This window comes from Mytilus galloprovincialis, chromosome 1, assembly GCF_965363235.1.
Source record: "Mytilus galloprovincialis chromosome 1, xbMytGall1.hap1.1, whole genome shotgun sequence".
NCBI lineage: Eukaryota > Metazoa > Mollusca > Bivalvia > Mytilida > Mytilidae > Mytilus > Mytilus galloprovincialis.
The window spans coordinates 118,535,083-118,550,105 of record NC_134838.1 but is presented as its reverse complement, the minus strand read 5'-3'; the positions used below and the strand labels follow the sequence as shown (position 1 = coordinate 118,550,105).

At 32.7% G+C, this 15,023-nt stretch overlaps 1 protein-coding gene across 1 annotated transcript; it reads left to right on the top strand.

The window, feature by feature from the left end:
* The first annotated feature begins 153 nt into the window (after positions 1-153).
* LOC143054453 (WD repeat domain-containing protein 83-like) lies at positions 154-12,406 on the top strand. The gene is made up of 7 exons (XM_076227466.1): positions 154-296; positions 6,400-6,624; positions 7,021-7,133; positions 7,908-8,040; positions 9,569-9,677; positions 11,190-11,304; positions 11,901-12,406. The coding sequence occupies exons 1-7, from the start codon at positions 218-220 to the stop codon at positions 12,042-12,044; spliced, it is 918 nt and encodes a 305-aa protein (XP_076083581.1). The 5' UTR covers positions 154-217; the 3' UTR covers positions 12,045-12,406.
* Positions 12,407-15,023: the final 2,617 nt, after the last annotated feature.

Here is a 15,023-nt window from a genome sequence, read left to right as displayed (position 1 = left end):
CATCTTTGAGAAATGTTTTGTTCAAATCTATATTTCTTGGTATATTGAAATATTTACATTTTTTAAATAAACAATAAAATGATCATGGTGTATACTAATATAATACAACCATTCGAAAATTGATAGTCATTCCGGATGGGTTCCTTAACTTAGACTCTGTAAGATCTGGTTCCCTAATACGAAGTTTAAACCAGTCGACGTAGATTTCCACTTGAAAATGAGAAATGATATTCCATCTACTCTAACGCGTACAATTGTGTGTAAACAGGGTGCAGTGCGTGCTGTCAGATTTAATGGTAATGAGACCCTTTTAAAAACCTAATATTTTGATGTTCATCATATAAATAACCTTTGTATGAAAGTATGAATGCTCTGTATAACTATAAGCCTCTTTTCTGTGGAGCACCACCAAAGAGGACATTTTGTGTCTTTCTGCTTCTGCTTCTGCTTCTGCCTGATAATGGCCACAATCAACGAGCTGATTATTATGCCATGACTTAGGTGCGCATACAGACCCCCCCCCTCCCCCCAATTCGATAATTTAGTTCAGCTTTGTCAGTGAGGCTTTAAAGGCCTCAACTGACGGTGCTGATGCTACCCCAGGAGGGAGAGCGTTCCAATCCCTGATTTGATTGTTCTTGGGAAAAATGAGTATTTCCTGTAATCACTTCTGCTTGCAGGAATTTTAAAACTTTTGTCGTGCATGTTCCTCGTCAGTCGTGTTGGTTGCATAAGACGACCTTCCTTAGTTACAGCCACTTTGTCGTGTTCTATTTTATAGAGCATGGTTAGCCTAGCGTCTTTTCGCCTTTTTTCCAGAGATGGCCATTCCAGGTGTTCAATCATTTTGCTGACACTTGAGTGGTTATGGTGTTTGTTGGAAACGTATCTTGCTGCTCTTCTCTGGACCATTTCTAAGCGATCTATTTCCGTTTTAAAGTATGGGTCCCATACTGGACTTGCATACTCTATTATTGGTCTTGCGAGGCTTTTGTATGCATTTTCTTTTACTGAAGTTGCTCCTATGTTTAAATTTCTCTTAAGGAAGCCTATTGTCCTATTGGCTTTGTTACATATATTATTGATATGATCATTCCACTTCAGTTCGGATGTGAAGGTGCAGCCAAGGTATTTAGCACTTTTGACAGGTTCCAGTTTGTGGCCATGCAATGTGTAAGATGTTGGAATGGTGTTGTTTTTGCGGCTGATGGTGAGAACATTGCATTTGTCCGGATGGAAGGACATTTTCCATTTGTCTTCCCATGTTCCCAGTTTGTCGAGGTCGCTTTGAAGGTCATTTGAATCTTTGTCAGATGAGATGGTAAGATATGCTATTGTATCATCAGCAAATAGGCGGACAGTGGATTTGATCCCATCTGGCATGTCGTTGATGTAGAACAGGAATAATGCAGGACCAAGGACAGAGCCTTGGGGAACTCCAGATTCTACATCAATATGTGATGAGCACTCTCCATCCACTACCACTGCTTGCGTTCGATGGGATAGGAAGCTGGCTATCCATCTATTGGTTTTACCACTGATACCGTAATGTTCTAGTTTGTGTACTAGGAGACTGTGACCGACTTTGTCAAATGCCTTAGAGAAATCCATTATAAGAACATCTGTCTGTTTACCTGCACTCATATTTTTAGTGATGTCATCCACGAATTCGATTAGTTGGGTTTCACACGAGCGTTTAGTACGGAAACCATGTTGTAATGGATAGAGGATTTGATGTTGATCAGCATGTTTCATGATGTGGCTTGTAACTATATGCTCTATTAGTTTGCAGCAGATACAAGTTAGAGAGATTGGTCTATAGTTTTCTGTTTTATATCTTTCTCCTTTCTTGAATACTGGTGTTACGTCTTTTAACCAGAAACAACAAGAAATATTAGAAAACATCATAAACCATGTTGGTGGAATAAAACAGTAGAGGAAAAGAAACACCTGCTCAACAAATGCCAGAGAGAATTTAAATTAAAAAAACACACCAACAAATTTAACCAAACTAATGGAAGCAGAATCTTCGTTTACAGATGCAAAAGATGAGGCAATGGATGAATGGTCAGCATTACTGTGTACTCAATTAAATGGAAGTAAAAACCTCAAGGAAAAATGGTCAAATTTTAAAAAATTAACTAAAAAGAATGAAAATAATTTCGTTCTACCTTTTTTAGATTCAAATGGAAATATACTCTTTGAAGAAGAAGATAAAGAAAAAATTTTGGAAGACACTTTTTTTAAAGGCAATCATTTAAATGCTAACAATTTTGATAATGATTTTTACACTGAAATAATGGAAAAATATATCAACATCACTCTATCTGAAGAAGTAGAAGAAGAAGGGTATATGAATGAAGAAATTAGTCGAGATGAATTAGAGGGATCCATTGCCAAATTAAAGAAAAACTCTGCACCAGGACCAGACAATATTTTTACAGAATTGATTATTAATGCAGGAGATTCACTCATATCAACCTTATTACACATTTTCAACAAATCAATAGAAGAAGGAAGAATACCAATTCAATGGAAAAGGGCAAATGTAAATTTTTTAAAAAAAGCAAGTAAATCTAATTATAATCATCCATCTTCATACAGACCAATTAGTTTAACCAGCGTTTTGGGAAAAACCATGGAACGAATAATCACTACCAGAGTTGAATGCTATGTGGAATCTGAAAATATTTTAGACATAGAACAGGAAGGTTTCAGACATTTTAGATCTACAACTAATGCACTATTAAATTTAACACAATCTATACTGGATGGATTTAATTTAGATAATTTTACGTTAGCAGTTCTCATTGACAGTGTTTGGAGAGAAGGATTATTGGTAAAATTACACCAATATGGAATTAAAGGAAAAATATGGAAATGGATACAGGCATTTCTAAATGAAAGGTACTCCAGATGTATAGTAAATAAACATGAAGGACAATGGTGTAGGACTGAAACTGGTCTACCACAAGGGTCAGTTATTTCACCAATACTTTTCAATATCTTTGTAATTGACCTTTTTGAAAAAGTAAAGGCGGGAAAATGCAAATTTGCTGATGACAGTACCTTTTGGAATACTGGTAACGATTTAGAGGAAATAAGATTAAAAGCTCAAGATGAATTAAATACAATCATGAATTGGAGCAAAAAATGGAGAATAAATATTAATACAAATAAAACAGAATACTGTATTTTTTCAAGAAATAAAAAGCATCCAGGAACAGTACACCTTGTGTTAGGAAACCAACCAATTCAATACAATCCTAATCCAAAATTATTAGGAGTTACATTGGATGAAAAACTTACCTTTAGTGAACATATCAACATCATAGAAAAAAAAGCTGGAAAATCACTCGGAATATTAAGAGAAATAAAAGGAATAGGTAACATAAAAAACAAAATTTCTTATTCAAGTCTACAATAGTATTATAGGTTCCATTTTTCTTTACGCAAGCTGTATTTGGCAAACAGGGAAAGAAGAACACTTAAAAAAATTAAATGCCATCCAAAGAAAGGGCTTATCTATTTGTCTAGGAGTTTCTGCAACAGCCAGTTTAGAAGTATTACAAGTTATGGCAGGAGTTTTGCCATTAGATCTTAGAAGAGAAGAAATGGCTATTAGAGATATTGCAAGACTAAATTCATATTCAACCAAAATCCCTATCAGAAACAAAATAGATGAATGGAAAAACAAAGAAACAGTGGACAAGTTCATATCACCTTTAGGCTTAATGTTACAACAAGCAAAAAACATGAAAGAAGAAACAGATATCAGTATTGATGACATAGAGCCAGAATATCAATTTCAAGGTCTACAAGCATCAAAATCTCCACCAGAATATTGGCGTACTCTTGGTTCCTAAAAAAACAGAACTAAAGAACAAGAAATCACAGGAAAAAATTTAATATTAAACAAACTTAACACAGTATCTCCATCAACAGTTGTTGCTTTTACAGACGGTTCTTGCCAATCCAACCCAGGACCTTGTGGAGCAGGTGGAATTGTAATCTTCAACAACAAAGAAATAGAACTTAAACAACCAGTTTCAAAGAGGGGTTCAATTCTTTTGGCAGAGCTTGTTGCAATAAAATTAGTATTAGATTATGTAAGCAGAATTGAAAATAAAACATTAATAGAAAAATTAAAAATATTTTCGGACAGTCAGTCAGCAATTGGAATTTTAACATTAAACTGGAAAATTGAAAATCATCGATCCACTTCACATGAAATTATTTCCCTTATTAAATCTATCCAAAAACACCATGGAATAAAAATTAATTTTGATTGGACCCCAGGACATGCAGATGTTAGAGGAAATGAAATAGCTGATAAACTAGCTAAAGAGGCAGCTAAAGAGGCAAATCAAATTCAAAAAGAAGCTCATATTACAGTAACTAAACAAGATATTAAAACAGCAGCAAGAATTTTAGTAAATAAAAAGTGGCAACATAGATGGGATAATAGTGATACAGGAAGATTTTATTATAACTTTCATCAGACTGTCAGCAAAAAATCGACATTTGATTATCCAGAACATAAAACAGTAAAAATTATTAGAAATTTAAGATCCGGATACTACCTAAAAAATTACCAAAACAAAATCAATCAAAATATAGACCCCAAGTGTGAATATGGTCAATTAGAAACTGTGGAACGTTATTTATTATTTTGTGAAAATTATGAAGAGGCAAGACAGAAACTTATACATGAGATATACTTTAACACAGGATCGTTGCATATTGATTTGGAACTTTTATTGTCAATGGAAAAAACGACAATGTCTCCGTCTCTAATGAAACACTAATGCGATTGTTGGGTGACTTTATTTGCGAGTCGCGCCGGTTTGATTAATGTAATGTTAAATTTTTTATTTTTTTTTTTCCTTTAAATTTTCATGTTAATTAATAAATGTATATATCTTTTTAATTTTTGTAAAAATATGTTAAGCAGTTGCCACCTAATAGTATATATCTTAAAGTACAAGTGAGTTGTTTACCAGAGTGAAATATATACACGCGAGAATTGAAAAATTACAAGGGAGACAATCCAGTGTCAACAGCGACACCTACAGAATACAGAATCCAGAAAGTAAACTTCCTTAAAGCATGGATATTAACACTGCATTAAAATATAGAAACATCCACATTTATATGATTTGCTTAACTTAAATAATGGTATAAGGCATGTACAGTGGAGTCCCCGGTGTATGTGCGGCTGGTGATATCACGCATTACCTGATTTCGTCATATCAGCAATGTAACACTAATAGAACCATTCTTGTAATTGTTTTAGTTTCCAAAGGGACAGAAAAGATAAAAATTGATAAGTTAAAGATTAACGTTATAACTGCAATGATTAACCATATTTAGACAATCTCTATTAAAAATATTACATCAACCAAGGATTTGTATAGTACTATACAAATCCTTGCATCATCAGATAAAATTTGTTTCATTTAAGTTGAATTTAACTCTGATTGAAATAAATTTGCTCTGCATCCTTGGCAGTTTGCATGATTCAAATTCAACAATATTTTGTAATATATTAAAAATCTTTCTTTTTTACAAAATAATCTATTTTTAAAAGGCATGTGCGAAATCACTGAATATTTGAAGAACTCTCAAAACAGGGGTTTCCCAATTTTGGACACACATTACACAAAATCCAAAGGGTGAAACCACACAAACAAAACATTTTATGAAATAAAAGTATGAAATGAATTGTTTGATGCAGTGAAACAGTTTCACACAATATTATTCGATTATCATGATTATTGGTTGTATCGTTTTAATAAAGTGAATTCATAGGTCTAAGTCTCAGATACTCCAAACTGCACCGTAACCTTTGACAGTGGTGTAACAGTACAACATATGAACAAACCATAAAAAAGTACTCACAGTTACTGACCACTTGCATTGTGCAAAGCCAATTACAACTAAGTCTAATAAAGAAAAATCATGTATCTGTTGGAACAAATATTCTATACCATTTATTCTGTTAGGAACATATACTGTAATATTTATTCCTGTGGAAATAATATTCCAGAATATTTCTTCCTTTTGGAACTTATATTATGAAGGAACTTCTATTCCGTGACAATACTAAAGTACATGTATCTATCAGAACAAAATCAACATGGATTCAGTGTATAGACGTCATTAAAATTCAGAGAAAAACATGACCTTGTGTAACGTCAAAATACAGGTATTGCCAGATGGAAGATATACAAATTAGATATAAATGTTACATATAGAGTTATTCCTCTTTGTACTGATTGTCTCATACCTTACATACATGTTTGGTCTTCAAACATAATTTTCTTATACATGTATTCCATTCTCAATTTTATTTAATAATTATCAGTGAATCAATAGAGTTTGCTTTCCTATTTGTAGGAGATGGTAACTACTGTATAACTTGTGGAAGTGACAAATCTGTCAAATTATGGAATCCACATAGGGAGGTATTATTGAAGACATACAGTGGACATGGGTATGAGGTTCTGGATGCTCAGGCATCATGTGATAACAGTCAGATATGTTCCTGTGGAATGGATAAATCAGTCGTTGTATTTGATGTTGCCACTGGTAATGCAGTGAGGAAATATAGAGGTCATGCAGGTAAGGTTTAACAGGAAAATACAGTTCTGTGGAATGGATGAATATGTTGTATAGAATATAACCTGTTTATGATTATGAGGACATCCTTTGAACATGCAGCATACTAATGGGTTCTTATTTTAACTGGTTTCTAAATATATATGTTATTGATTCTTTAAAAAAAAATATCTACAGACAATTTAATAATTATACTTTTTCATTTAGAATCAATTTATATTTTTATTTGGCCCATCAAACAAGTAACTAGAAGAAGTTGCTTCTCTGTCTGACAGATTTCTTATATAATACCAGAAATGTAAGCAAATTTTGTTGTAATTAAGGCATTAGTAGGAGATTCTATAAAAAAAAAGCGCAATTTAATAGTTATTCTAAACAACAATTGTATTTTTCTTGTAGGAACAGTGAATTGTGTAAAATTTAATGAAGAATCAACACTGGTATTGTCTGGTTCTGTAGATGGAACTATCAGGACATGGGATTGTAGAACTCGTAAAATGGATCCCATTCAGGTAAAGGATTAATGGAAATTTTGTATAATTTGTGACATTAAATGATAGAGGTTGATAAATAAATGTAGCATCCCTACAGGTAACATGTTTATGAAACTGTAAGGTAATATGATTGTAAACAAAAGAGATAAACCATACAGGTAAAGTATTCTCTTATTTTGTGATGCCATGGTACTGTAGAGGTCATTAGATTTATCTTGTATGAACTGAAGATATAATATAAAAAAGAAGATGTAGTATGATTGACAATGAGACAACTCTCCACAAGAGACCTGGTCACCAAATGACACAGAAATTATCAACTATAGGTCACGGTACGGCCTTAAACAATGAGCAAAGCCCATACAGTTTGATCTGGTATCTGGTTCTGTTGATTGGACTGTTGAGAATCAGACAGGTTATTTAGTGTCAATTCTTGTTGTGTGACCCTTTGAACATAAGATAGCTTATTAAATGGTACCTACACAGGTAAAGTTTTGTCTGGTCCTATAAATTTGACTATCAGGACATTGAAGTACAGAAAACATTAAATGGAACATACACTGATCTGTACATGCTCACTTAATGTCAATAAATGTACACATATTGTCTGATTCTTGTGATGGGATTATAAGGACATGCAGAATTGAAAAGGATGGAAGAAGTCAATTAATGGAACTTATATATATTTAAAAACACTTTCTAGGCAGAATTTAGTATTTACGGTACATGATATTCCTTTCTTTGAAACCTAAATTTATTTTTTGTATGTAACCTTCACGTTTTTATATCCAGATTCTTGATGAGGCTACAGACAGTGTGACATCTTTACAAGTATCGGATTATGAAATTTTATCAGGATCAGCTGATGGCTGTATCAGAAGATATGACTTACGCAATGGTAAAATGTTTGTAGATTTTATTGGAAGTAAGTACCATAAGACTCATTCAATAGTAATGACTTGATTAACTACATATCTAGATGCCAATATTAAAAATTTATTAATTAACTACACTGTTATTGGACTTAATATGATGAAAACTGCCTATGCAATATAAGATGTCAACTTGGCCAATATAGATTTCTAATCTGGCCAATACAGGATTTCGGAACGTCTCTTGATTTTAGAATCGAAAATCACAATCAACACAAACTAATGGTAAACAATTGTTTGGAAGACGCAGTTTCATCTACTCACCATAAACATGCTGAAACGTTCAGTATGGCATATATTTCAGGCTAAAGACGGTCATATTCATTTAAAAGGCATTTTGAAAACAAACAATAGAATTATTTCAGGTTTGGGGAACGAGTAGATTATCCCAAAGTTCATTTCTTGACGACCTGATTTCACGATGTTACAAATCGATTTACTGTTTACTTTCGCTTCTAATGTTTTGTAAACTCATTTATTTTTAAACCTGAATCAAGCATATGCATTCTGTAATTGTCCAAATATTTGTTCTTTGGTAACATTTGGATTATGGATAGTATCATTTTCAACTCCTACATTATTATTTTTTTTTTTTTAAATATTTTCAATTTGTTTCTGCATAACACATGCAATGGCAATACCTTTCCAATTACTATTTATGTGTTGTGTCTAAATTTAAGTTGTAACACTTTATAGTGACTGAAAAGGGTAGAAAAATTCATCAGATGAGCAAATGCTGAAGACACCTAGAAACAACTCCAGATCATTTGATATTGCATTTTATAAAAAGAAAGTTAGATTTGGATTGTTCCACTTCAAGGTAAAAATGTTCATCTCTTGTGAAATAAAATAAAAAAAATATTGTAACACTGTAGTTAATTAATAAAGATACTTTTACATGTATTTTTGTATTTGCCTTGTTATTGGTCCTCAACCAGCTGTATTGGCCTTCGGCTTCGCCTCAGGCCAATACAGCAAGCCTCAGACCAATAACAAGGCCAAAACAGAAATACTTGCATAATAATATCATAGTATAAAACATTGTAAAAGACAAAAGCATATTCTGTGATAAGATAATGTGATAATTTAGTTTTTCAACAATATAAATGTAAGAAGATGTGTTATGATTGCCAATGAGACAACTTTATACCAGAGAAAAAATTACATAAAAGCAAGCAACTATAGTTAAACAGACAACCTTCAACAATGAGCAAAACCCATAACTACATAACAAGCTTTAAAAAGCCCAGAAATTGCAAACTTTAAAAAAGTTCAAACAAATAAACTTACAGCCTTATTAATATATAAAACAATAAATGGAAAAACAACTAAGTATTACAAAAAAAAATTAAACTCACATTCATTTTATAGTCAAATCAGCTGTGCAGTAGAAAGTAAAATCACAAAAATACTGATCTTCGAAGAAAATTCACAGGCATTTTCAAATGTAACGCTAGTAGTATACATGTATGAAGATGTAGGAAAAGTCTTTTCACTGTTAGCTTCTATTTTTATTTTCAGAATCTGTGTCTTCCACATCTTTTACCAGAGATGGTCAGTGTGTGTTGACAAGTACTATGGATGATTCTATTAAACTGATGGATAAAGATACAGGAGAAATGTTAAATGAGTATGTATTGTTCCTCATGTGTTTGGCTGCTGTTGTCAGTGTTATACAGGAGAAATGTTAAATGAGCATGTATTGTTCCTCATGTGTGTGGCTGCCGTTGTCAGTGTTATACAGGAGAAATGTTAAATGAGTATGTATTGTTCCTCATGTGTGTGGCTGCCGTTGTCAGTGTTGTACAGGAGAAATGTTGAATGAGTATGTATTGTTCCTCATGTGTTGGGCTGCAGTTGTCAGTGTTATACAGGAGAAATGTTAAATGAGTATGTATTGTTCCTCATGTGTTGGGCTGCAGTTGTCAGTGTTATACAGGAGAAATGTTAAATGAGTATGTATTGTTCCTCATGTGTTGGGCTGCAGTTGTCAGTGTTATACAGGAGAAATGTTAAATGAGTATGTATTGTTCCTCATGTGTTTTGCTGCTGTTGTCAGTGTTATACAGGAGAAATGTTAAATGAGTAAGTATTGTTCCTCATGTGTTAGGCTGCAGTTGTCAGTGTTATACAGGAGAAATGTTAAATGAGTATGTATTGTTCTTCATGTGTTAGGCTGCAGTTGTCAGTGTTATACAGGAGAAATGTTAAATGAGTATGTATTGTTCCTCATGTGTTTGGCTGCTGTTGTCAGTGTTATACAGGATAAATGTTAAATGAGTATGTATTGTTCCTCATGTGTTGGGCTGCAGTTGTCAGTGTTATACAGGAGAAATGTTAAATGAGTATGTATTGTTCCTCATGTGTATGGCTGCATTTGTCAGTGTTGTACAGGAGAAATGTTAAATGAGTATGTATTGTTCCTCATGTGTTGGGCTGCAGTTGTCAGTGTTATACAGGAGAAATGTTAAATGAGTATGTATTGTTCCTCATGTGTTTGGCTGCAGTTGTCAGTGTTGTGTTAGCCATTAGCTCTCAGCTGTGTATATATCAAATTAACACTATGTTTGCCTCAAATGTATGTGTCTAGCACATTAAAGTCAAACACTCAATAAAAAACTTGATAAAAGCAAGCATGTTCTTGGGACTACAAGAAATTAAGATAGACACAGCTGTTTGTTGAATAAATCTACAGAACTGTTGAATACACAAAATATTCACTGATTTTTGCTCTGGAAGCTAGACAGTGGGTGTGTTTAGCAAAGACTCAAAATCTTTTTTCCCTGGTGGATCTTGAAGAAAGCTGATAGTCCTCACTACTACAAAATAACAACATTTTGTGGGTCCTTAGCAAATTTTGGTGGTCAAATCCTTTGGACCACCACTTTTCAAGAACTTTGGTGTTTATTGTTTAATATTTCATGGACTATTTCTACCACAGTTAAGTAAAAAATATTGAAAAGGATTTTAGCTCAGGGCAGTAATGTGATGGTCAGACCTATCTGGAATGGAGAAACAAACGAAATGAAAGTTGTTTATGCTTAATTTGGAATTCATTCTAATTAAAGAGACACATAGTTTTCTTTGGTTTTTTTTATACTTCTAAATTTAATTTTAACATACTCCTATTATTTCATTTTAGGTTCAAAGGTCACCAGAATCATGACTATAAGATCGACAACTGTTTGAATCGTGAGGACACATGTGTTGTATCTGGTTCAGAAGATGGATATGTATATTTCTGGGATTTAGTAGAGGTGATTATTATATGTGTGGTAAATAGATAGGTCATTCTATGATTCAGAGTTTATTTATTTTCCCTCCTTAAGAGGAAATAAGAAAAACTAGGACACCATAACAAAAATTAAGACCTTTTTTGTTTTTTTTGTCCTTTAATTTTTTTTGTCATCATCATCAGAGGTTTATTTTGTAAGGTGGGAGAAGCTATGGGCCATTGATCTCCACTTTTGTTGAAAAATTTTGGTTGGTTATTTAGGAATCACTGAAGCATGACTGGAGTGGGTCCAAGTTGGCCCCGCCTAAGAAAATTTCTGGATCTGCCACTGATCAATAAATGATTGGAATGAGTGTAAGGTCTGTATAGAAATTTTCTTAAGAAAAGTTTGATCTGAATATTGATAATATAGAAATAAAAAGATATGTTATGACTGCAAATGAGACAACTCTCAACCAAAAAATTTATGCAGTTAATTTCAAAAAAAAAAAAAAAATAAGTGACCTCAGCCTTCAATTCTTTTCATTTCTATTCGTTTTAATCATGTTTAAACAGTTTGGAAATTCTGTATCAAATTTTAGCTTATATAAGAATAATTGTAAATGATTCTTTTTTAAGGCAAAAGTTATTCATAAGATGCAACATGAAGGTCATAAAGTGGTACATTCCTTGACATTCCATCCAACAGAGACATGTCTAATTACAGCAGCGGCTGATAAAATATATGTGTGGCGGTCAAGTCCAGCCAGTGAAGATGGATAAATAGACATACTGCTGACGATAAAAATAAGTGTAACGATCAAGTGAGGCCAGCAACCATTAATCAATGACCATGCTGATGACAAACATTTTTTTGTCATCTACTCATCTTACTGACTATTTTAACCAGTCCAAGTGATTTGTCAACCAATGTTGTGGTATATTGAAAAAGAGACACTTTCAAAACTGTTTGTTCATCAATTGTAATCAAAAGAACAGTACATAGTATAGGGGATTATCATCCGATAACAGCTAACAGTTTTAATGAGGAAGATCAGACTACATCATTTAAATGTTAAAAAAAACACTAGCTATTACAGAGTTATTACATTTATATGATTTAGATTAAAATGATTTATAACTAACATTAAAAGTGTTATTTAATCAAAGATATTATATATATGTATGAATAATTGTATCATGTTAATTATCTATGGAGTGTTCCATTTAAACATACAGGGAATACCATCTACTTGTAGGTGTGTTTGTAAATCAAAAGTATAAGCTCTAGTAATGTTTATTCCATATTCATAGTACTTTCTTTCCCTGGGAACATGGTATGTTTTAATTTTGAAGTAAACGATAAAGAAATTAGAATTTTAAACTAAAATACAGACACAAGTTTTGTCCTTGAATTATGTTTTGGTGCAGTTATCATAGCCTTCTTTTTAAAATCTGTCTCCATGTGATTACTTATCTTTTTTACCTATCTGACAATATTTCATACACAATAATCCTTTGGTCACCAATTTTTAAGAAAAATCCAAATGAAAAAATATTGTTTATACATGTACAATGTCTATCATTAGATTAAGTTTTGTGTTCCTTATGTCAACAGATTTGATGTAGCATTAATGGTGCCTGAATACAGGATACTCAAATATGTTCAAAATTAAATTTCAACTTTATTTCAAATCCAATTTTTTAAAAGACTATGGTTTCAAGCAATATGGAGCATCTCTTTTATAAGTTCAAACAACTGTCATAAACCTTTATATGGGAATAAAATAATGAAACATGCATGATTGAAGATTATGCATGCATTTGTATATACAAAATTTTGTCTAAATAATTTAACAACAGTTGCTAATTTTCTAATTTATTACTTGGTAATATTATGTTTGGAATTTCCCTGTAAAAAACAAAGATTAAACAGATCTACTATTTTTCGTTAAATATTTTGTTGTGTGTATAGATGTTGACAATTTGTTCATTTGAAAAATTTATGGGTGATCATTCTGTCTGATATATGCATTGCATGAATAATCTCTCTTATAATGAATCTTTGAATATCAAAATGAGATGAATTTCATTCATTCAGAATGTATATTAAAATCACCTTCATTCAATGGGAGATAACTCTGTCTGACATATGCATTGCATGAATCATCTCCCTTGTAATGAATCTTTAAATGTCAAAATGAGATGAATTCATTCAGAGTGTATATTTAAATCACCTTCAGTCAATGAAAAGAAAGTTAAGCTGTGTAAAGTTTGAAATTCATAATTTCTTGGCCTTTTATAGCTGACTAGACAATATGGGTTTTGTTCATTGTTTAAGGCCATGCATTGACCACTAGTAAAAATACTTTTATGCCATTTTGTCTCTGGTGGAGAGCTGTCTCATTGGCAAACAAACCACATCTTCTTATCTTTATTTTGTTTTTTTATGGCCCACCTACGATAGTAGAGGGGCATTATGTTTTCTGGTCTGTGCCTCCGTTCGTCTGTGCGTCCGTCCGTCCGTTCGCTTCAGGTTAAAGTTTTTGGTGGAGGTAGTTTTTGATGAAGCTGAAGTCCAATCAACTTGAAACTTAATACACATGTTCCCCATGATATGATCTTTCTAATTTTAATGCCAAATTATAGTTTTGACCCCAATTTCATGGTCCACTGAACATAGAAAATGATAGTGCAAAGTTCAGGTTAAAGTTTTTGGTCAAGGTAGTTTTTGATGAAGTTAAAGTTACATCAACTTGAAACTTAGTACACATGTTCCCTATGATATGATCTTTCTAATTTTAATTCCAAATTAAAGTTTTGACCCGAATTTCACGGTCCACTGAACATAGAAAATGATAGTGGGAGTGGGGCATCCGTGTACTATGGACACATTCTTGTTTTTTATTATTTTAAGCATGAATGAGACTGTTTGTTCTATTTGTAATACCTGGATCTTTCAGAGCTTACTTTATGGTATGTTTTTTTTCTTCTCATTATTGAAGGATTTGCAATGACCTGTAGTTGTTCATATCATGGTCCTTTGGTCTCTGGTTAATATTGTAGTCTAGTTGTTTAATCATATCACATTTCCTTAGTGTTTTTTATGCCCCACCTACGATAGTAGAGGTGCATTATGTTTTCTGGTCTGTGCGTCCGTTCGTCCGTCCATTCGTTCGTCCGTCTGTTCGTTCGTCCATTCGTTCGTCCGTCTGTTCGTTCGTCCATCTGTCCCACTTCAGGTTAAAGTTTTTGGTCAAGGTAGTTTTTGATGAAGTTGAAGTCCAAAAAACTTGAAACTTAGTACACATGTTCCTTTATACTTTCTAATTTTAAAGCCAAATTAAACTTTTGACCCCAATTTCACGGTCCACTGAACATAGAAAATAAAAGTGCATGTTTCAGGTTAAAGTTTTTGGTCAAGGTAGTTTTTGATGAAGTTGAAGTCCAATCAACTTGAAACTTAGTACACATGTTCCTTATGATATGATCTTTCTAATTTTTAAGCCAAATTAAACTTTTGACCCCAATTTCACGGTCCACTGAACATAGAAAATGAAAGTGCATGTTTCAGGTTAAAGTTTTTGGTCAAGGTAGTTTTTGATGAAGTTGAAGTCCAATCAACTTGAAACTTAGTACACATGTTCCCTATGATATTATCTTTCTAATTTTAATGCCTAATTATATTTTTTATCCAATTTCGTGGTCCATTGAACATGGAAAATGATTGTGCGAGTGGGGCATCCGTGTACTTTGGACACA

Excerpts from the sequence above, each read along its gene's own strand:
- LOC143054453 (XM_076227466.1), top strand. The coding sequence starts at position 218 with ATGAGAAATGATATTCCATCTACTCTAACGCGTACAATTGTGTGTAAA. Across the intron at positions 297-6,399 it reads GCGTGCTGTCAGATTTAATG|GAGATGGTAACTACTGTATA; the intron begins GTAATGAGACCC and ends TCCTATTTGTAG. Across the intron at positions 9,678-11,189 it reads ACAGGAGAAATGTTAAATGA|GTTCAAAGGTCACCAGAATC; the intron begins GTATGTATTGTT and ends ATTTCATTTTAG.